Source organism: Gymnodraco acuticeps, unplaced genomic scaffold, assembly GCF_902827175.1.
Source record: "Gymnodraco acuticeps unplaced genomic scaffold, fGymAcu1.1, whole genome shotgun sequence".
NCBI lineage: Eukaryota > Metazoa > Chordata > Actinopteri > Perciformes > Bathydraconidae > Gymnodraco > Gymnodraco acuticeps.
This window is the reverse complement of record NW_022991072.1, coordinates 408,449-431,423: the sequence shown is the minus strand read 5'-3', so window position 1 is coordinate 431,423 and position 22,975 is coordinate 408,449. Positions and strand designations below refer to the sequence as shown.

The 22,975-nt window shown below is 43.5% G+C and overlaps 1 protein-coding gene across 1 annotated transcript in view; it reads left to right on the top strand.

Annotated features, from left to right (window-relative positions):
• The window catches only part of LOC117560029 (zinc finger protein 800-like), a gene marked incomplete in the record, with an annotated part of 36,695 nt that extends 14,271 nt beyond the window's left edge, over positions 1 to 22,424 (top strand). Inside the window, 13 exon segments of the mRNA XM_034236780.1 lie at positions 2,609 to 2,927; positions 6,858 to 6,953; positions 9,088 to 9,231; positions 13,421 to 13,595; positions 14,991 to 15,174; positions 15,265 to 15,427; positions 16,058 to 16,422; positions 17,527 to 17,604; positions 17,606 to 17,727; positions 17,729 to 18,548; positions 18,550 to 18,690; positions 19,221 to 19,330; positions 20,145 to 22,424. Of these exon segments, the coding sequence (XP_034092671.1) occupies positions 2,609 to 2,927; positions 6,858 to 6,953; positions 9,088 to 9,231; positions 13,421 to 13,595; positions 14,991 to 15,174; positions 15,265 to 15,427; positions 16,058 to 16,422; positions 17,527 to 17,604; positions 17,606 to 17,727; positions 17,729 to 18,548; positions 18,550 to 18,690; positions 19,221 to 19,322 (2,709 nt within the window).
• Between the last annotated feature and the right edge of the window lie 551 nt (positions 22,425 to 22,975).

Genomic DNA, 22,975 nt, shown 5'->3' with positions numbered 1-22,975 from the left:
TGTGTGTGTGTGTGTGTGTGTGTGTGTTGTGTGTGTGTGTGTGTGTGTGTGTGTGTGTGTGAGAGATTGGCCCACTTGCCCTGTAAGGTTACGGGTTAGGGTTAGGGTTAGGCATGTGTTGGTTACGGTTAGGATAAGTCTCCAGGAAATGCATGTAAGTCAATGTAATGTCCCCTGAAGTGATGTATACATGGTGTGTGTGTGTGTGTGTGTGTGTGTGATTGGCCCACTTGCCCTGTGTCAATGTGCAGTAGTGAAGTCATTTATCCTGTTCAAGGGCAGCGGGGACGCCAGGAGTGAGAGAAACAGACACTGCGAGAAAATTAGGATAAATTGGTGGGTGAGAGAGGAGAAAAAAGATTGGGGACTTAGAGAGAAAGGTATAACACACACACACAAACACACACACACACACACACACACACTCATACACACACTGACACACACACTCACAAAGATGTATGTCCTCAAACTGAAGGGTTGGTGTGTAGTCACTTATCTGCTGAAGGGTGGCTCTGTGCGACAAGGTTAATGCCCCCTTACAAAATCTCAGGAGACATGACACACACACACTCACACACACTCACACACTCATTCTGACCGACAATATGGATTTTTTAGCATGGGGTGGTGACACATTTTATTCATGATGGGCACTGTTTCTTCTCTTGGATTTATGCCCGTATTTATTTATTTATGATCAACTTCCATTTATTAGATTTTCTGTGTGTGTTTGTTTTAGGCATTTGAGCTAGACTGGTGGTCTCTCTATTGAATTTGAACATTTCAAACTTTGGCGCCTTATCTTGCTTTCACTGTGGCCCAGATTAGGCCCCAAGACACTGAGCAACACACTGGGTGTTTCTCAATCTCGAGGATGCTGGCTTGGTAGTCGCGTACTTCCAAGTCACTTCCTTCAGAAACGAAGCAAGTATGCTTCCAAGCCATGGCTTCGGAAAACGAAGAAGAATGGAACAGGCTAAGAAGTGTGCCACTCTCTCTAATGGTTTCAACATAAACTGTACCGAAAATAAATACCTCACGATGTCTATCTAATTATGAACTTGCTTTACTTTCACGGAACACATTTTTGGTGATAACAAATGTAACAAAGTAACATATTTACCAACACATGTTCTACGCCACTACATACTTACATTTAAATGTGTGCTGCGTCGGGTCAGCCATTCTCCGCAAGGGTTTTTTAAATTGGTCCGTGCGCAAAGCATTGTGGGGATTTTAAGGACGCGAAGTCTACCCATGTGCAGCCTAGAAATTTCCCCCAAACCAAGGACGCGACCTCGGTGGAATTCCAAGTATGCTGGACATTGGAACAGTACTTCGGCGGCACTCGATGACGTAGCATCCTTGAAATATTGGCTTGGAAGCCAGAATCCTCGAGATTGAGAAACGGCCACTGACTGCTAAAATGATGCTTACAATTAAAATGCTTCTTTTTATTCATACCTCTCATGGTTTACGTATATATGTGTCTATGTATTATTATATATATATATAATTGGGTGTACAGGAGTGTATGTATGTATGTATGAATATATTCATACATGTATATTCTTATAAACGTAACAAAAAAAGTAAGGCAATTTGTGTTTGGTAAATTATTTCTATGTTGTAACAATGCTTTTGTTTTCTTACCTTTCCAATGGTACCACATTTGTGAGGAACAAGCATTTGTGGGATGAGCAGCAGAGCTGAGTATGTGGGGTGCCCCCATGAACAATGTGACACATCTCCTCTGCCAATGCCAAACAGGCTTTCCAACGGTATAATGGCGCATTTCCACTGCAACGGGGTAGCCCCGTTTAAGCGTCCTCGCTCTGGCCTCGGGCTGCCTCGCTGGCCGGCCGAGGCCGTGGCGCATTTCCATTACAGTTTAGGACCTGGGGTAGCAACGCAGTGTAGGCGGGGTGATCGGCTTTGTTTTTGTTCACATTTCGAGTTGTTCCGTCGAGCTCCCGCTGGATTTGATCATCCCCAATGAGATGTAGGAACGTCGTCACCTCCTCGGTCGACCACGGTGTGCTTTTCTTATTAGACGTAGCCATTTTTGTAGCTCATCCGTTTACAAAATGCTGTTTATAAAAATGCTGCAAGCTTGCTTCTAAATATATATGCGACGCTAGGGATGAACTCGCGCGCGATCTTGTGACGATTCTCTCTGACCAATCACCAGGCGAGAGTGTTGACGTCACTAGTTCAGCCCTGGCCCTGGTCTGAGGGAACCACGATTTTATGGGGCCGGAAAAAGAGGGAAAAAGTACCCGCTAGCCGGTGCTAGGCTATATGGAAAGGCCACCAAAAACTGGCCTGGCCGCTTGAGGACGGTTAAGGACGCTTAAACGGGGCTACCCGCTGCAGTGGAAATGCGCCATAAGATGTATTGCCAAAAAGCATTGTTACAACATAGAAATCATCTACCAAACACAAATTGCCTTACTTTGTGTGTTAAGTTTATATCTGTATTCTTTGGGACGGTGAGAAACAGCATTTCGGTCTCCCTGTTTGTATCACACATGCAGAGAAATTGACAATAAAGTTGACCTTTTTTCCACTTCTCATGATTTTATGTGATCTTTTGGCCCCACAGAATGTTGCTGAGACGGAGATGGAGGAAGGCCAGACCCAGCCAGACCCCCCGCGGCCACCACAGGAGCCCAAAGGAGGAGACCAGCCCTCCGAACCGGCCCCGCTCCAGACCCCCGCTCCAGAGGAGGCTCCGTCGGAGGGCTCGGACCAGAAGGAGCCACCGGGAGACGAGGAGGAAACGGGCGACTCAGCGTCCCAGCTCCAAGCCAAGCCTCTGTGGAAGCCCATCCCCCCTCTCCTGCCCGAGTCCAACATGAGTGAGAACGGAAGGACCAGGGACCAGATCTGCCAGACTGACGGCAGCGAGGGTCACAACTCAGGTGGGTGAAGCTCTTGCCGTCCTCGTACAGCCACCTTCACGCCGAAGCTGTCCGTCAGCCTCCTGTGGAGCTTTATGGCTGGCTGCGTGCTCCACATCACTTCACACAGGAAGTGGAACAAAAAGAGGCGGTGCAGATACTGTGCACCGCTGATTAGTCTAACATTTCGAAAAGTCTTTATTTAGAACCTTTCATTAAATGTTCAGACCTGCAAAAGTAAACCTTTCTCTGCTTTGATTTGGGAAAGTAAAATGAAAATGAGAGGCATATAAATATACAACATAACATTTATATTCTGGAAAAACAGAATGTTCTCCTAAATGGATATTTGGCTCACCGAGCTGTAACCACTTCCTCCACCAAAAGGCTGCTGGCTCAGCATTACGCCTCCGTCATCATAGCAGGTTGATCTGAAACTACAGGAAACCAATTTTGCAACACTTCTTCAGCTGACAACTAGTGTGATTCAAGGATAAGAACATGTGCTGCATGGCCATTGCATCTGCCATCATGGTGACATCATGTCTAAATCGGACATATTTGTTTCCTTCCTCCGTTAGTTCCTTCCTTCCTTCCTGCTTTTCTTCCACAGTAGCTTCCCTTTAAACACAAAGGTAGACATCTTGATTCAGATCCTGCTAACAGAGCTACTCACGGTAAAGGGAACTTTTTTGCTGGGCCGACATTTCTGCTTGGTTGATCTTTGACCCTGTTGCGGGGGGGGGTCACTGACCTGCCCCGCTGGAAACTATAGCAGCTAGCCTAGCCGCGGTGTGGGGGGAGGGGCACGGGGAAAACTCATTCTGTTAACACATAATCTCCATCGCTCTCTCTGTCAAACTCACTCACACAGTTGTCAGTCACTTTTTTTGCTCTTTTTCTGTGTCTGCGTCTTTGTGGGCGTGTCTGCCTGTGTCTCTCACACACACACACACACACACACACACACACACACACACACACACACACACACATGCACACATACCATGTATACATCACTTCAGGGGACATTACATTGACTTACATGCATTTCCTGGAGACTTATCCTAACCTTAACCATAACCAACACATGCCTAACCCTTACCCTTACCCTAAGCCTAACCAAGTCTTCACCCTAAAATTAATGATTCCCCTCATGGGGACCTCCAATTTGTCCCCATAAGGGAGGCGAGTCCCCACACGTGACTGTGTAAACAGATTTAGGTCCCCACAAGTATAGTAATGCTAGGCCACACACACACACACACACACACACACACACACCCACACACACACACACACACACACACACACACACACACACACACACACACACACACACACACACACACACACACACACACACACACACACACATTGCCAAGCTGCTCTACTTCCCCTGCAGTATGAATTTGTGTATTTGTGTGTTTCTCCTTATAGTGTTGTTATCTGACCAGAAGTAATAATAATAAATAATAATTCATTTATTTTATATAGGCACATTACATTACATTACATTTAGCTGACGCTTTTATCCAAAGCGACTTACAATAAGTGCATTCGACCAGGAAGACACAACCTTGAAGAAAACAGAATCATAAAGTACATCAGGTTTCATAGAGCCAAACATTTCAAGTGCTACTCAACTGGCTTTAGATAAGCCAGTCCTTTATTAGTATATAAGTGCTTCGTTAATAGTTCTAACGCTCGGCACCTTTCAAGGCTCTCAAGGTCGCCATACGAACACATAAAAAACAAGATACACAATACATAACACCAGCATAAGAGACATAAACAAGACAATGCAGTTTATAAATCAATCAAATAACCAAATCAATAAAAAACAGAGGATGTGTGATGGATAATGATCAGGGTGGATATGCGAGTGTGAAGAGATATGTTTTGAGGCGTGATTTGAAAATGGGGAGAGAGTCAGTGTTGCGGATGTCAGGTGGGAGGGAGTTCCAGAGGCGGGGTGCAGAGGCGGCTGAAGGCTCTAGACCCCATGGTGGTTAAACGGAAGGGGGGTGCGGTGAGGCTGAGGGAAGCAGAAGGGAAGGGAAGTCACTTGATCTTCCATAGAACAAAAACAAATATCAAAAACAAAACGTGGATCTTTGTCACAGCTAGAAACATTGACAGTGTTTTACTTAGAGATTCATCACGGTTCTTTTAAAATAATGAGAAATGTGATTACAGGGTGTTCGCTGGTGTTTGTGAGAGTAATTGGTCGGCTCTCGCTGCTGTTTACCCCTCTCTAATTACTTTTCATTGCAACGGGCATACAGTCGTCGTATTGATGTAAAAGCCAAGTGGCTGGAATAATAAAAAAAAGATGAAAATCGCTAGAATGAGAGCACTTTGACTCCCGCAATCCATCTTAATACCTATTATGGATCGTGGAGTCTCAGGCGACTACCATCAATTATACAGGAACCAACAGCTTTATTTTTTATGTTTTATACAAAGGAAAAATACAATTGTTTGGACCTATTAGTAAAAAAAAAAACACCGTAACAGGATCCCCTCCATTCAAAAAAGTGTTTTTCTAATGTTTATGATGGCGATTAAACCATAAGAGCAACTCAGTGAATCAAAGAATGATGATTGGCCGAACATTCTTCAAATACACTTAAATTCATTTCATCCTGGTTCATATTTCTTATTAGTTTTAGCTGATAAAGTGAAACTGTGTGACACCCAAGCTGTTGGACTAAGCACAAAAACAATTGTCATCAGCATGCCACCACTGCGTGTGTGTGTGTGGCGTGTGTGTGTGTGTGTATGTGTGTGTGTGTGTGTGTGTGTGTGTGTGTGTGTGTTTCAAGTTTCAAGGCTTTTATTGTCATGTGTGCATATCTACAGTGTAGTTATGACAATGAAAATCTTAGGTCACAGACTCCTCCAACAGTGCAACACAATACACAGATACAATAGTACAAGTAAATAAAATAAAATAGAATATGATAGCAACAGAATATGATAGAAACTATGCAGAATAGTCTATACAGTCATTGGAATATTGATATATGATATATGTGAGTGGCAAACAGATGAATGTTCTGTATGTTCTTTCAAAAGCACAGGTGTGTAACAGTCTTATGGCCTGTGTGTGTGTGTGTGTGTTGTGTGTGTGTGTGTGTGTGTGTGTGTGTGTGTGTGTGTGTGTGTGTGTGTGTGTGTGATGTGTGTGTGTGTGATGGTGTGTGTGTGTGTGTGTGTGTGTGTGTGTGTGTGTGTGTGTGTGTGTGTGTGTGTGTGGTGTGTGTGTGTGTGTGTGTGTGTGTGGCCTAGCATTACTATACTTGTGGGGACCTAAATATGTTTCCCACAGTCACGTGTGGGGACTCGCCTCCCTTATGGGGACAAAATGGAGGTCCCCATGAGGGGAATCATTCATTTTAGGGTGAAGACTTGGTTAGGGTAAGGGTTAGGGTTAGGCATGTGTTGGTTAGGGTTAAGGTTATGATAAGTCTCCAGGAAATGCATGTAAGTCAATATAATGTCCCCTGAAGTGATGTATACATGGTATGTGTGTGTGTGTGTGTGTGTGTGTGTGTGTGTGTGTGTGTGTGTGTGTGTGGGTGTGTGTGTGTGTGTGTGGTGTGTGTGTGTGTGTGTGTGTTGTGTGTGTGTGTGTGTGTGTGTGTGTGTGTGTGTGTGTGTGTTGTGTGTGTGTGTGTGTGTGTGTGTGTGTGTGTGTGTGTGTGTGTGTGTGTGTGTGTGTGTGTGTGTGTGTTGATGGAGGTAATGAGGTCAGAGTGAATCACTGTCTCATTCAGACCTCATTGCCTGACAGTGATTGTGTGTAGCCTTTAACCACACTGCAATATACCCTCTGTGTCGTAGCAGGAGATGGAGTATTTCTCTGAGTCTGTCTTACTGATGTAATTATATGCCGGATTTGATCAAATACACCCCCCCCCCCCCCCCCCCCCCCTCTCTTTCCAGGCCTGTGTGCGGAGCCCGGAGATCCTCCTCTTCTCCAGCAGCCTCTGCAGACCTCCAAGTCAGGGATCCAGCAGATCATTGAATGCTTCCGTTCAGGTTTGTGTGTTTTCTTATGATTTATTTTCATTATTTATGGCGCGGGCACAGTGCAAATGTTTCCAGATGGCAGGAATTACACGTCCTGCGTCTTTATGTCTTGCAATATACAAAAAAATCAAATGAACCACCAAGAAAATGAGTAAGAAAGATAATGTGTTTAATGTAAACCAATTTCGAATAGAGTATAATTTTAGCAGTCTGTCTCCAGCAGTTCGTCACTTTCCACTGGGGAGCGTTTAAGAATGTAAAACAGTGGCAGTACTTTGCATTAACTGCAGCTCAACTCCAGGTGACTCAGTGCTACTCATGTGTGTAAAATACCAAACAGAGAGAACAATACACGATACTACTCAGACAAAAGTGCTCTATTTGTTGCTTCAAATATGACTCACATCCAACAAAGCACTGAAAACATCAGACGGCAATGACGGAAAACGTGGAGCTGATGACAGCGGTGACGCAGAAGTGGCACAAAGCAATCGTCATGGCAGTCCTTTTTTTAAATGTCACAGCGGTTCTGTAGTAGGGCTGCTCGATTATGGCAAAAATCATAATCTCGATTATTTGGGTCAATAATTGATATCACGATTATTAAAAACGATTTACTTTGAAAACATCCATTTATTGAGAATTGAACAGTTGATTACCCTGAACTTACCCTGAACTTTAACTCAACTGAAAAACCAATACAAATGTTTTTTATAATAAAAAATAATCGTTTTATTTCGATTACGTTGTTTTCGTAATCGTTGCAAGCCATAATCGTAGCCTACAGTTTTCTTCTGTTTTCTTGGATCATATAAGATTATATTATGCCCAGAGTTGACAGACCTTTTTCTCGTTCATATTCAAGCTGTATCAACTAGAATTTACAATTTAAAAGGCTTGTTGTATTGAAGGGTTTCGATGTTCAGTGGACTTTATGAGCCTGTCACATGACATCAGTGGACATTTTTAAACGCCAGCTAAAGACACATCTTTTTAAATTAGCTTTTGTATTAGCACACACCCCCACCCTTTAAATGTTCTTTTATTCTTTATGATTTACCTACCGTTATAATAGGCACTTTCACACAAGTACTTTGCCGTACTTAGTTCCCAGTACTTAGTTCCCATTCCCAGTACTTAGTTCATCATGAACTCTTTAGTTCTAATGAACTAATATATATATATATTATATATAGCCCGTATAGCCCTTTCGTTTACACGAGGCCGTAACAAAACGATAGAAACGGACCCCGCAAACGATAACGGGTCCCAAGGTGGATAGATCTGCAAACGGAGCGCTCTGGGGGTCAAACGGCTCCGTGTAATCGCCTCTATACGATCATTTTCTGATAACGATGAAATAGCCCCGCCTCCCTCTCCCCACGTCTCCTGCTCAGAGATCAGCCGCTGGGCTGTCAGAAGAGGGGGAGGAAAAGAGAGGCTCCGTTTATTATTCTACATATGTACTACAGCGTTTCCAGCGGTCTCGTGTGAACGGACACGTTAATTGAGCCGAATGCGTGTGAACGGAAGACTTTTTTGAAAACGCATACGGTGCGTAAACGCAAACGTTCCCGTGTAAATGGGGTAAAAAGGTTCTCATGAACTAAGTTCTAGTTCCGGATTTTTTATCCGGAACTATGTTGTGAACGCAACATTTCAAGAACTATCGGAACTATACTGGGAAAAGTACTCCGGTGTGAAAGCGCCTATTGTTTTATTTATTTTATAGGTCTTAATCTTTTTATTTGTATTTCTGTTGTACCTATATGTTCACTTTGTTTTATGGGGTTTTATGTTTTATATCGTTGCATCGACTCAGTTCAGTCAGAGAGAAACTATTATTTATTTTATTTTACTTAATTTTTATTATCCTACATTTTACCTCCTTGTGTCTATTAACCTGATAAAATGTTATATTTTGTTGCATGTACCTTTTTAAAGTTCTTAACAAATAATCTGAGGGGAATTTCTTGTTGTTTGTTTTTAACTTGTGATGTGTCGCCATTTTGTAAAGCACTTTGAGCTGCATGTGTTGTATGAAAAGTGCTATATAAATAAAGCTTTATTATTATTACAGACATCTTTCAAACAACTACATGACTAAACGTTTAAACTCATTTCCTTTTCCTTTGGCTTGCAGGCACGAGCCAGCTGAGACACATGCTGCTGAGGGAGGTGGACACCATCTTTGAGTGTAAACTGTGTCGCAGTCTGTTCAGAGGCCTGCCCAACCTCATCACACACAAAGAGTACTACTGCCTGTCACGGATGCCCGAGCCCGACGGTTAGTGACGCAACACGTCAGCATGCACGACCTGCACACACACACACACACATACACACATACACACATACACACACACACACACACACACACACACACACACACACACACACACACACACACACACACACACCACACACACACACACACACACACACACACACACCACACACACACGTCCAGAATACAAACAACTAAACTGCTTTCAAAAATCTAAGCACAAAAACACGACCAGAAAACTCAATATAAAAATGAAAAGGCAAAGCAGGTAAAACGAGTGCATGCGAGGACATGGAAATGCAATCTTTATCGTATCAACCTGACAAACAGGCAAGGATCCAACTGTATCAGGCACATATGTTAGTTTGTGCCTAATACACAAACTTATAATCATTGTTAACTTCTCCTTGCTTCTCCACATTTTACTTTAAAGGTCCCCTATTATACTCTCTTTCATCAATATATTATAGCTCTCAGATATATACAAAACATGTCTCTGATTGGCTGAAACACCAAACAGATCATTGCAGCATTACCCATAATCCCCTCTGTTTCAGCCCTGTTTCCAAAGTGCTGATTCTCTGTCTGTTACTTTAGATGAAAATAAGGAGCCCCTCCCCACGCCCCTCTGAGAGACATTTGGTTACAAAGAACTCAATGGTGCTCTAAGAGGAGATTCAGGTGATAAGAGGGGGGGGGGGGTTACCTTGGTTGCTGATTGGCTAATGGTTACACAAGCCAACACATCGTTATGACATCATAAAGTGGCCAAAATCTGATCAGCTCATTTTCAGACAGGTTTTTATAGAAATGGATCAAAAAGAGAGAGAATCTTTGTTCCTGAAACTTTCAGAGTCTCTTTCCACAGAGGGGACACATGTTGATGTAGAAGAGACATGAAGAAGAGGGGACACATGTTGATGTAGAAGAGACATGAAGAAGAGGGGATACATGTTGATGTAGAAGAGACATGAAGAAGAGGGGACACATGTTGATAGAAGAGACATGAAGAAGAGGGGACACATGTTGATGTAGAAGAGACATGAAGAAGAGGGGACACATGTTGATGTAGAAGAGACATGAAGAAGAGGGGACACATGTTGATGTAGAAGAGACATGAAGAAGAGGGGACACATGTTGATGTAGAAGAGACATGAAGAAGAGGGGACACATGTTGATGTAGAAGAGACATGAAGAAGAGGGGACACATGTTGATGAAGAAGAGACATGAAGAAGAGGGGACACATGTTGATAGTAGAAGAGACATGGAGAAGAGGGGACACATGTTGATGTAGAAGAGACATGAAGAAGAGGGGACACATGTTGATGTAGAAGAGACATGAAGAAGAGGGGACACATGTTGATGTAGAAGAGACATGAAGAAGAGGGGACACATGTTGATGTAGAAGAGACATGGAGAAGAGGGGACACATGTTGATGTAGAAGAGACATGAAGAAGAGGGGACACATGTTGATGTAGAAGAGACGTGAAGAAGAGGGGACACATGTTGATGTAGAAGAGACAGTGAAGAAGAGGGGACACATGTTGATGTAGAAGAGACATGAAGAAGAGGGGACACATGTTGATGAAGAAGAGACATGAAGAAGAGGGGACACATGTTGATGTAGAAGAGACATGAAGAAGAGGGGACACATGTTGATGAAGAAGAGACATGAAGAAGAGGGGACACATGTGATGAGAGAGACATGAAGAAGAGGGGACACATGTTGATGTAGAAGAGACATGAAGAAGAGGGGACACATGTTGATGTAAGAAGAGACATGAAGAAGAGGGGACACATGTTGATGTAAGAAGAGACATGAAGAAGAGGGGACACATGTTGATGTAGAAGAGACATGAAGAAGAGGGGACACATGTTGATGTAGAAGAGACATGAAGAAGAGGAGACACATGTTGATGTAGAAGAGACATGAAGAAGAGGGGACACATGTTGATGTAGAGGAGACATGAAGAAGTGGATTTTGCATAATAGCTGACCTTTTAAAATCGTCACTCCAATGTTTCTTCTCTCTCTGTCACGCTTTCGGCCTTCCACTCATTATTCTCCCTAAATGTCCTCCATCGTTACACACACACACACACACACACACACACACACACACACACACACACACACACACACACACACACACACACACACACACACACACACACCACACACACACACACACACACACACACACACACACACACACACACACACACACACACACACACACTCACTCACACACACTCACACTCACACTCACACACAGCAACATGTTCGATCCATCAATCATTTCCCTCACTCAGAGTGAGTGGATCTAAGGAAATCCACTTTGAGCTGGCAGCATTTGTGTTATAAACTTCTCATTAGCACCAGTGTGTGTCCAATTCTCTGTTCTCTGCTGCTCAGAAGTGGAAGGAAACCATGGAGCCTCGGAGACTTCTCTGTTTTAATTCAACTCACCTCTCCTCCTAAAAGGGAAATCAATCTCAACACATATTATGCACAGTTAAATCCACTATAATGATCGTTGTAGTAAGAAAATAACTTCATTAATCTCCTTTCTATCTGCTTGTGGTCTTAATTCACTTGTTTGTTACCAGAAAGTGTATCGTATTGTTATTTTGATGAATGTAGTAATTGGTGTCTGTTTTTCTCTGTTGAGACGCCGGGCATTCATTGTGCAGATACTGAATAAACAAAAATGTTTTTTCTTGTAAAACCCTCAATTTTTCCCCATCCTCTCTGACAGCGGACCTTTACAGCCTCCAGTGATGATTTGTGGTGCGAGTGCCCTTAAATTGAAACCCATTCTCCATCCTCTCTTTATCTACTGGTGTAAATAATGGTATGAAGTAAACTTGCACATTTGGCAAAAGAAAAACATCCACATAAAGGAGGCTTTAGAGAGGCAGAATAATTGCATTCACTTTAAAAGCCCTGCGTGGATAAGATTATGTTCCAAACAAAAAGAGCACAAACAGGAAGTGTGTGAGACCCTCGTCTACTGAGAACATAAATGGAGTCACACAAACCTATTCACATGCTGCCTTTGTTTGTGTTCAGTAGCACACAAGAGAATCAAAGATATGAGGTGTATGGTCTTTGGGAGAGGATATGGTCTTTTCAAAATATGGGCTTTTATCTGATGCCACAGTGATTTCACTCATTTCCTCAGTATGATGATTTGCTAACCATTAGATGACTCCTTTCCACTAATTCATACATTTCCATTCTGGTTTGTTATCTACTTCTGCTACTTTATACTATCAAGGCTACGGGTACATTTTAAAAGCTGCTATAAGGAAACATGGCTTGTGTCCTTTTTTTGTTTTTTTCGATAGAAATCTATTAATTTGTTTAGCTTTCTTTCTGTAAGACCAGAGTTTGGTATGTATAGATTAAGTTTCCAAATGTTACACAGGGACATCCACTAAGTACACACTGACTCAGGTGGTGCCATTGATTGATTGATTGATTGAAAAGTTTATTAACAGCTTGTATATTGGGTACAGTAAGACAGCTCAAAACATACAATTGTTAAGGGGATGCAGACCAGAGAAATACTTTCGTCTTGTTTACATTAAGGTCCCCCATTTCCAATTCATCATGTCATTTAAGACATATAAGACATATAAGACATATTTTACATACAGATGGCTTATTTACAATTTACATACTGGTGGTTTTTTACATACAGATTGCTTATTTACAGCCATTCTTCTTTAGCTAGTCGTAAAAGCTATATTTATCACATTCATAGCTATGTTCTTCATTCCCAGATAGACTAACACCTAGTAAGACGTCGCTCAATTTCCAGGAGGTTTGTTAAACAGTAACCGACTAAAATGCTATGGCAAGCTCACACCTGTTCTATTGTATCTGCAAAACACATTAGCTTATGTTGCTAACGGTAGCTACCACTGTCTGAAGCTCCACGCGCTGCAGCCTTGTTCACTAGGTTTGTGGAAAAAACAAAACAAAAGCAAAGCACACTGTGTGTACTTCAGAGACCCTGGGAAATTCAAGCACCCAATGATAAGTGAGCTGGGTCGAGTCTGATATTGGTTTGGGACGCTCAAGGATGCTTGGACCGACCTTATATTAACCTTAATCAATCCTTCCGTAACTATTATCTTTAATTCTTATTGATTTCCTTCATTTTGATTTATTAATTATAGGTCCGTCGGGTGATGACAAGCAGAGTGTGGCCATGAAGGAATTACTGGACGTCATTTACCCCCGAGCTCCAGACTACGTGGTCCGACTGGAGCCCATTCAGACCAGCAACAAGGCCGTGTTCCAGTACCTCACCACCGAGGAGGAGCTGGCTAGATTTCCATCGCAGACACCCAGGTAGGGGGCATGCTGATGTTTTTAAATACACTTATTTTGTTAGCGGTTGTTGGGAAAATACTGAATGTATTCTTCCAATATCAGAGCACACATGATAACAAAGACCCTACATATAGAATGAGTAGCTGTGTACGTAACAGGATGTATGATTACCAAGCCGGTGACGAGTGATTATTAACATTTGGAAGTATTCAGAAAAGGTCTGCATTTTGAGATTTTGAGAAAAAGTCAGAACTTTGAGATTTGCAGGGAAAAAAAAGACAACATTTTCAGAAAAAACTCAGTATTTTGTTCATGACAGGATGTATGATTACCTACAAGACCCGTTATTCCTCCACCTTGTGACTGTGTAACTCCCTCTCTTGGATATCAGCATGTGAAGGACACTGTTCAGGAACTAGTTGATGCTCTGTATGTGATGACACTGCAAACATCGCTGCTACAACCCGCTGCTGCAGATACACGCTTTACAACATCAGGAGGATACGTCCCCAGCTGACCCAGAAAGCGACTCAGGTTCTGGTCCAGGCTCTCGTCATCTCACGCCTAGACTACTGCAACTCCCTCCTGGCTGGTCTACCTGCATGTGCCATCCGACCTCTGCAGCTCACCCAGAATGCAGCGGCTCGTCTGGTCTTCAACCTTCCTAAATGTTCCCACACCACTCCGCTCCTCCGCTCCCTTCACTGGCTTCCGGTAACTGCTAGAATCCACTTCAAGACACTGGTACTTGCGTACCATGCTGCGAATGGATCTGGCCCTTCCTACATCCAGGACATGGTTAAACCGTACACCCCAGCGCGTGCACTCCGCTCTGCATCAACCAAACGGCTCGCTGCGAGGGGGACCCAAGTTCCCATCAGCAAAAACACGTGGGTTTGCTATCCTGGCTCCAAGATGGTGGAATGAGCTCCCCATTGACATCAGGACAGCAGATAGCTTACACACCTTCCGGCGCAGACTGAAAACTCATCTCTTTCGACTCCACTTCGAGCAATAGAACTATTAACAATGCACTTATATACTAATAAAGGACTGGCTTATCTAAAGCCAGTTGAGTAGCATTTGAAATGTTTGGCTCTATGAAACCTGATGTGCTTATATGATTCTGTTTCTTCAAGTTTGTATCTTCCTGATCGAATGTACTTATTGTAAGTCGCTTTGGATAAAAGCGTCAGCTAAATGCAATGTAATGTAATGATGACTACTTCCATTCTGGAGAGGATCATAAATACATGGATCCTGATTAGTGAAGCTCAAGCCGGTGACGAGTGATATCTTCTTAACAGCGGTTTACAGAGGATTCATATGGTGTCTCTTGGCTGTCTTCAAATCAAATGGGATTTTAGGAGAGCTTCTCTTGTCTCTGACGGTTTGTCTCGATGTCCTTCACAGTGCTAGAGAGAGTCCGGTAGCGTGGGAGGGAGAGCAGGGGGAGGGAGTCGACAACAGCCAGGCGAGCCAGCCGGAGAGCCACAGCAGCCCGGGACACACTCAGGATAAGAAGAAGTGGGAGGGGGAGGAGGAGGCCAAAGAAGAGCCGCCGCCACCACCCGAAGACGAGGGCTCCACCAGCGGGGTAAGTGACCCGAGAAACACCTGCTGTGTCCTCATACGCTCGCTGATGATGTTTCTCACACTTTGTTCCTCTTCGCCCCCCCCCGACCAGGTGGACGATGTGACCATCTCCTGCTGCCTGTGCGGTCAGGACTTCAACTCGCGCCGCAGCATCCGGCGTCACTGTCGCAAGATGCACCAGAGCAAACTGGACGAACTCCGGAAGTTCACCGAGACACGGACTGTTCCCACCAGCCTGCTCTCCATGGTGAAAGGTGAGAGGTTAAATACAGCCTGCTCTCCATGGTGAAAGGTGAGAGGTTAAATACAGCCTGCTCTCCATGGTGAAAGGTGAGAGGTTAAATACAGCCTGCTCTCCATGGTGAAAGGTGAGAGGTTAAATACAGCCTGCTCTCCATGGTGAAAGGTGAGAGGTTAAATACAGCCTGCCCCAAAACATGCGAAAAAGGTTGAACATTGTGAATCGTTGTGATTGAGAGTCCAGGTAATTATGATAAGAAATGTTTTACAAACCCACCATACGGTCATAACAAATACGTGCAGTGATTAAAATGTTCCCAACATTTTTACAAAAATCAAATGATAATTCTTGCGTTGGTGGAAAACTATATTTTCAAGACAAGCAGCCTTAAACTCGTCAGTACTTGCATGCTCATTGGATGCGGAGACATTTCAATGTGTTGTACATAACTAATGAAAAGAAATACATGTGTTCAATGCTCAATATCTCATTATGGGGACAACAAATATTTAGTCTATTCATCATTACGTAACACTAGCTCAGCTCCATAGTTCTTTTTACTCTGTTTGCTATAGAAGTTATTTCTTTCTTAGAGTTTCAAGATAACCATAAGGATGAATAATGATTGTTGTTGTTGCTTCAGGTCGGCCGAGGACTCTCAGCACACCGACCGGAAAGTCCTGTCCTGTCTGCATGAAAACCTTCGCCACCAAAGCCAACGTGCGGCGTCACTTCGACGAGGTGCACCGCGGCCTGCGGAGGGATAACATCACTCCCAACATAGCATCTCGCCCCGGACAGCCCCTCAATCTGGAGGTCACCCCCCCCAGGAAGAGCAACAACTCCTCTCCGACTCGTAGCAGCAGCTCCAAGTCGACCCCTGTGACCTCTAAAACTCCGCCTCCCAGCCAAACCCAGTCCAAAGCTCCGAGCACGCCCCCCGCCTCGTCACAGGCGGCCCCTTCCTCCAGCCGCTGCACGCTCTGCAAGAGGAACTACAGCTCTCAGGTTAGTTTGTCAGCGTTCAGTTACGGCCCGTCCACACAGCAGCGTTAAACAAATCTTCCAACGCTTCTGCCCATTGACTTTGAATGGGGTGACGTCACTTTGCCTCGCTTTTCGCCGAACTGCATTGTGGGGAAGCAAAGCGAAGATTTCTAGGATTTCCAGGATTTTCAGGATTCAAAAGTTGAGCAATGTTCAACTTTTGAAGCTGAGGTGGAAGCGTCAGCCAATCAAATCCCGTTTATGCAAATCTGACAGTACAAGCGCTAGCCAATCAAACCACGTGCAAGCTGGGAGAGCTAGACCGCAGTTCATTTTCTATATTCCTGAAAATGGAGGAGAAGTTAGTTATTGCGGTAGCAAATCACCCGGTTCTTTATGACCAGTCGCTAATAACTTACCGGGATACAAACCGGAGGAGCGAGGCATGGAGGGAGGTGGCAGAGACAGTGGGTGAAACTGGTAGGTTTTCGCCTGTTTGGGGAGTTTATATCCAGTTTACTTCGTTTTAACATTGCTATTGCTTTGTATGTCGGGGTCGGGAGATTCATGTGATTGGTTGTTGGTCGCGTTGCTCGCAAAAAATCCCCAAGCTTTCAGACACGCCCAGCTCCAAGATTTTTTTAACGCTGCTGTGTGGACGGGCCATTAGTGTGCTCCAAACATCTGGAACAAACTAGAAACCTGCAGGTCCGCTGCAACTCTTTTAAATCCAGGCTGAAGACTTTCCTTTTTGCCGCTGCTTTTAATTGACATATCTCACACTGCACTGTAACTTTTATTCATGTACCTTTGTCATTCATGTTTTATTATCTTTGCTTTTCAATTAGTGTTTTGAAATGCCATTTTCAAATATGTTTCTGCTGCACCATTTCTTCATGCTCTTAATGTCTTTCATTGTTGTAAAGCACTTTGAATGACCTTGTGCTGAAAGGTGCTATATAAATAAACTTGCCTTACTCTCAGCTTTTCTAGATTTGAAAAAACTCCGTGCCGGGCATCTGTTCTAGTTGGTGCTATTTATCACCTTGTGTTGGTTGGAATTCTCATGTCTTATCTAAAGGAGGAAAACGATGATTCATTATTATTTCTCTCTTTGTATTTCAGCTCATGTTGAAGAGACACATGCGCATCGTCCACAAAATATACAGCATGAAAAACGTTCGCTCTGCCCCGCCGCCCGCCCCCCCCCGCTCCGGCGGCCCCGCCTCCGAGCAGCAGCGCTAACTCCACCACGAGCAACAACGTCAGGGTGAAAGAGGAAGCAGTAGAAGCCTCAGATGAAGAGGAAGAGGAGGAGGAGGAGGAAGGAAGAAGAAGAAGAGGAGGAAGTGGACACTAGTCCGGCCCCGTCTCCTAGCAACAGCACCGCGACAGCTAAAGGTGTCCCTGTGGCGAACAACGCCATGAAAGTGAAGGAGGAGGAGGCGCCGTCGAGCCCGAAGGTGGCGTCATTATCTTCGTCATCCTCACGCGGCACCGGACCCTCCAAAACCCCCAAACTGTCGGTGGGCTTCGACTTCAAGCAGCTCTTCTGCAAACTGTGCAAGCGGCAGTTCAGCTCCCGGCAGAACCTCACGAAGCACATCGAGCTGCACACGGACGGCAACGAGATCTTCATCAAGTTCTACCGCTGCCCGCTCTGCCGCTACGAGTCTCGCCGCAAACGGGACGTCCTGCGCCACGTGACGGTGGTCCACAAGAAGTCCTCGGCGTACCTGGGCAAGATCATGCCCAAACTGGAGAGCCGGGCGGTGAAGAGGCAGGCCGAAGTGGTCCTGAACAGCGGGACCCCCAACAAGAGGATCGGCAGCAGCGGGGTCAAGGAGGAAGTGAACGGGCGCCCCCCTTCTTCCTCCCCCTCTTCCTCCCCTTCGCCTCCCATCACTCGCAAGCAGGAGGTCTCCACACCTGCAACAACCTCCTCCTCTTCATCGTCTTCCTCCTCGCACCCCGCCCCCGCCACTCGCAAACAACAGGAAGTGTCATCGCCGGCGTTAAGCCCCTCCCCTCCCCTCACCCGTAAGCAGGAGAGACAGCAGACCCACCAGCCTCGCCCCGTCAGCCCCCCGCTGACCCGCCGCAGTGAGAAACACACACACCAACGCAGCTCCTACTCCAACAGCTCGGCCCGGCAACCAGACGCCACACACCCGGCAACACGACAGCCAATCAGAGTGCAGCGGCTCGTCGTCCTCCACCGAAGTCAGAGTGACCAAGAACTTCTCCCTGCACGCCTGCGACCAGTGCGGGCGAGCCTTCGCCAAGAAGGTACTGGATTTAACATTCTGATATACATGTTTTATGGAGTGAGGGATGTTATTAGATTTAAAAAGTGGATTTCTGTGGAAATGATCAGCTGTATGAACTCCAGTGTGAGGAGTGGGTGAGATGGTTAGCGTCACATTGAATTTCTTCATAAAGACACGGACAGCAGGGGTGGCTCTCTCAAAACTTAGATCAAGTGCTTTGAATTTCTGTGAACTGAGTGTGAATCAATGTGTCTAAGTTTTAAAACACAAGTTCTTCGTTTTCAGCTACACAGATCTGAGAGACTGGTTTTTGACTCTGATTTATTTATATATTGTTATGTAAATGTATGTTTTGTTGAAGAGATGAGACAAATTTGAAGATGCCTGAGGAAAACTACGAATTTTTAACTCAAAAGTTAACTCTTAAATCAAAAATAATTATAACTGCAGTTGATATATCAAGATATGCTAAATACTGGCGGTTACAGCTGATAGTAAGTAGATGTTATCTAGGTTAATGAATAAAATGACCTTTCCTGTGTTTGTCAGCTGTACCTGGAGTCTCACAAGCGAAGCCATCGTAACGCAGTGACGGCGGCGGCCAGCAGGAGGAAAGGAGTCAGCACCCGCTCCAAATCCCTGGTCTGGTGAAACACTCGGTGAGAAAACACTCTCCTCTTCCTCACTGTCCACTCGTCCTCCTCTCAATTCGCCTGGATTGCTTCCTGTCACGTTATGTTCTGTATCTTCACAATGAGGTGCTGCTGCGTGGTTAAGCAACCAAGCAGAGGTGGAAGAAGTACTCAAATGATTCACTTCAGTCAAAGTAGCAATACTACAGTGTAGACATACTCAGTACAAATGAAAAAGGTATTAGCATTACACATATTTGAAGTGCGAAGAGTAAAAGTACCTTTTATGCAAAATGGCCTTTTTAAGCACCAGATATTAAAATAAATACAAATAAATTATTTTTTGTGTTCATCACTTTAATGTGGTACTTAAGTTACTTTTCATACTACTGGGTAGCTTAACCTATTATAATATATTATAATGTGTGTCGATTTGAATAAAACTGCATATAAATCTGCAAAATAAATGTATTGGAGTAAAAAGTAAAAAGTGGCATAATCTGAACATACTCAGTACAAGTAACTCAACATTTTACTTAAGTTCAGTACTTGAGTAAATGTACTTAGTTACTGTGTGTGTGTGTGTGTGTGTGTGTGTGTGTGTGTGTGTTTGTGTGTTTGCATGGAAAGATAAGAGAAGTGACCGCTCAGCAGGTGTAACAGCTGTTTCCTCTCTCTGTGTGTATAACTCTGCTCATTAGAAATCTTCCTCTTTGTCTAATTGTCTTCCTCTCCTTTTTTATTCTCTCTCTCTCTCTCTCTCCTCTCCCCCCTCTCCTCTCCTCTCCTCTCTCTCTCTCTCTCTCTCTCTCTCTCTCTCTCTCTCTCTCTCTGCTCACAGTCTGCAGGGATAAGGCCGCTAACAATGAAGGAGCCAATCAAAACTCTCAACGGGAATATAATGGATGAATGGAAGGAGCGCAAACCAACAGAAGGAGTGCACAGGATTTCCACCTTTTGCTCGAGAACCAAATATAACGTTGGGAATCTTGACATTTATTTTAGTGAAGTTTCATCAGCCGCACAAAGCCGCTGCTATCCACAGAGACTGTAGCAGACAGAGGATTCATTATGCTGTACATATCTGTATTTACTGAATTATCAGAGTCATATGCAGATGGCTGATTTCTACCGCTTTGCTCTCTGTAGTTGAAGGATGGAGGGTGTGTGTGTGTGTGTGTGTGTGTGTGTGGAAGTCAGAACTGGATTGCAACCTACAGAGAAAATCAACTGGAAAGGAAATTTGGACACACATGTTTGGGTCCAACTTATGTTTCGTGTCATTAAGTTATTTGATACTCTCACATCTACTTGCTCAACAGATACACATTTCTCTATTCCAATTTGATTTACCTAACCTTTCCCCACTAACAATTAAGGCTTGGATATTTCCCTTTACTTAAGAGACTTCCCCCAAGTGTTTCCTCTTGTAAGTCTTCACATGGCTACATGCTTACCTTGAACATACGAGTTGAAATATTCTCTTCTAAACGTTGATACTGACAAACCGTCGTATCCAAATTCCCGAAGTAATCTTCATGCAAGCAGCTCCGTAAACTGACTGACCTTAGTCACCAACAGGGATTTGTTCATTAAGAACAGGGTATGGGTAAGTGAAGGGAACCCCAAAATATATTCTTAGTTTCCCCTGAATGAATTGCTTGTGTGTGCTTTGAAAAACAAACGTCTGTCGAGATGTAAATTGTGTTTTCTTACATGTCCCTGAATGTTCGACTAATAGCCTGGTTGTAAGAGAACTGTAAGGCAATGTGAAGTGAGGATTAGGTAACACTCCTACGGTGGCCCGCAGGTGCAATCGCACGACAACGACCCAAAACACTTTCATTAGGAGAAAACGCGCTGCCGTTTCAAAAACGATGCATATATAAAAACCGTGTCTAAACACAAGCAAACATGACTTTATAATAGCCAACTTTATAATCCCTGAATGTCAGCAAGCGCTCGTGTTTTTCAGCTTTTTAGTGTCCCTGTTTTCGTTGTATTTTGAGCGTTATCTGCACGTCTTTTGACACAATTGTGTTTTTAAATATGCATCGTTTTTGAATGATGGGAAGGGAGGGAAGCATTTCGAGGAAAAGTGACACCTTTACTCAACAAAAATCCAACAAACTGCACTCAGTATGATGATTTGAAACATAGAAATATGCTTTGTTTTATGCTTGAAGATTAAATCAAATACATTTTCTTCCAAATGATTTAATTATACTTCAATGTAACAACTCAGTTTAACTGTTGAATCAAGGTGTGCTTCATAACATTTAAACTATCAAATGACCCCCCATGTGGTGAATTACCACTTCTAATGTGTGAGAATCTAATATAAGGTGAGCAGGAGAGAGGTGTTTCGGATTGGTTGGTGTTGCAGGAACATAGAAACAATTAACTGGAAGAATTGAATTTCCGAGCAGCCGGTGTAGGAGCTTTGAACTGATTGTTTGTGGTGTTATAACGGGCCAACATGTGTGAGAAAGCTACACACTTCTTGTCTCCAAAAGTAAAAAGTTTACATTAAACTTTTCGTTCCTTTTACGAAAAAAAGACCAACTGGGATTTCAACTTTGTGAACTTTTCTTTAAGCTTAAGGGGGCTGCGTTGTTTAACGGCAGCAACAGGAACCCCGAGGTAGTCTCTGAAAACACTGGCACGTGAGTTTGGTGGAAAGAAACGGAGGAAGACCAAATGTAGAAATGTTTTAATGTCTTAAACGGAAAGCCATGAAAAGGATCAAAACCAGTGGGAAAGGAAAGACCAAACTTTATTTTTATAAACGCTACTGCAACAAGGTCTTATCTTGGTATAAATAATAGTTCTAATATTCAGAGTAGTTATCGACTTGAACTTAACTGTTGGTTGACCATGCGCTTCAAACATAGTTACTTCTGTCACTGTTTCATACTGTTTGTGTTTCACATTAAATGTCTTTTTTTTGTATTTCATTCCTTTTTTGTTAGAAATGAACTTTAATCGAACCTCACGAGGACATGTTGTAAACTTCTCATTTCCTCATCAGCTGTACTATGTTATTAGAGAAGCCTTCAGATGTGACAGGAATGTTAAAACCAACCACTTAATGAATAAAAATTAACTGCTTCAAACCTCACAGGCGACTGTTTCGTGGCTTCCTCTTGTTCTTTCATGTGTGAGTCATTCACTTCCATCAATCATGTTTGTTTACTGCCTTTGCACACGGCACACTTCATTTGCCTTCTCAGAAATCACTTCTACATCTAGTTTCCCTTCCCACATCATTTCCTGCGTTCCAATCTTTATACAGTCTATGGTTCCAATACGTCTTTTCTTTCAATGTCTCCAAGATACAACATGTTATGCTTGGTTCATTGAGAAACAATATGTTTTAGGCACATTGACATACAATTAATCCATGGTTGATTGAAAACTCAGAAACAGCTTCTTTTTTTTTTAAGTATTCGCTAATTTTGTAATTTGACGGATTTTTACTAATGATGTCATCAGGGTATTTCTGCTTCTAGTTACAAATGTTCAACAGAAATAGTGGTTACACAAAGTGGGGGTGTGGACAGAATAATAAACTCAAATGTTACTTATTTTATTTACTTCCAGTGGTTGCATCCTGGGAAATAGAGGATTGCATGTACAACAACACATGGGCGTCAGAAATGTAATCTAATA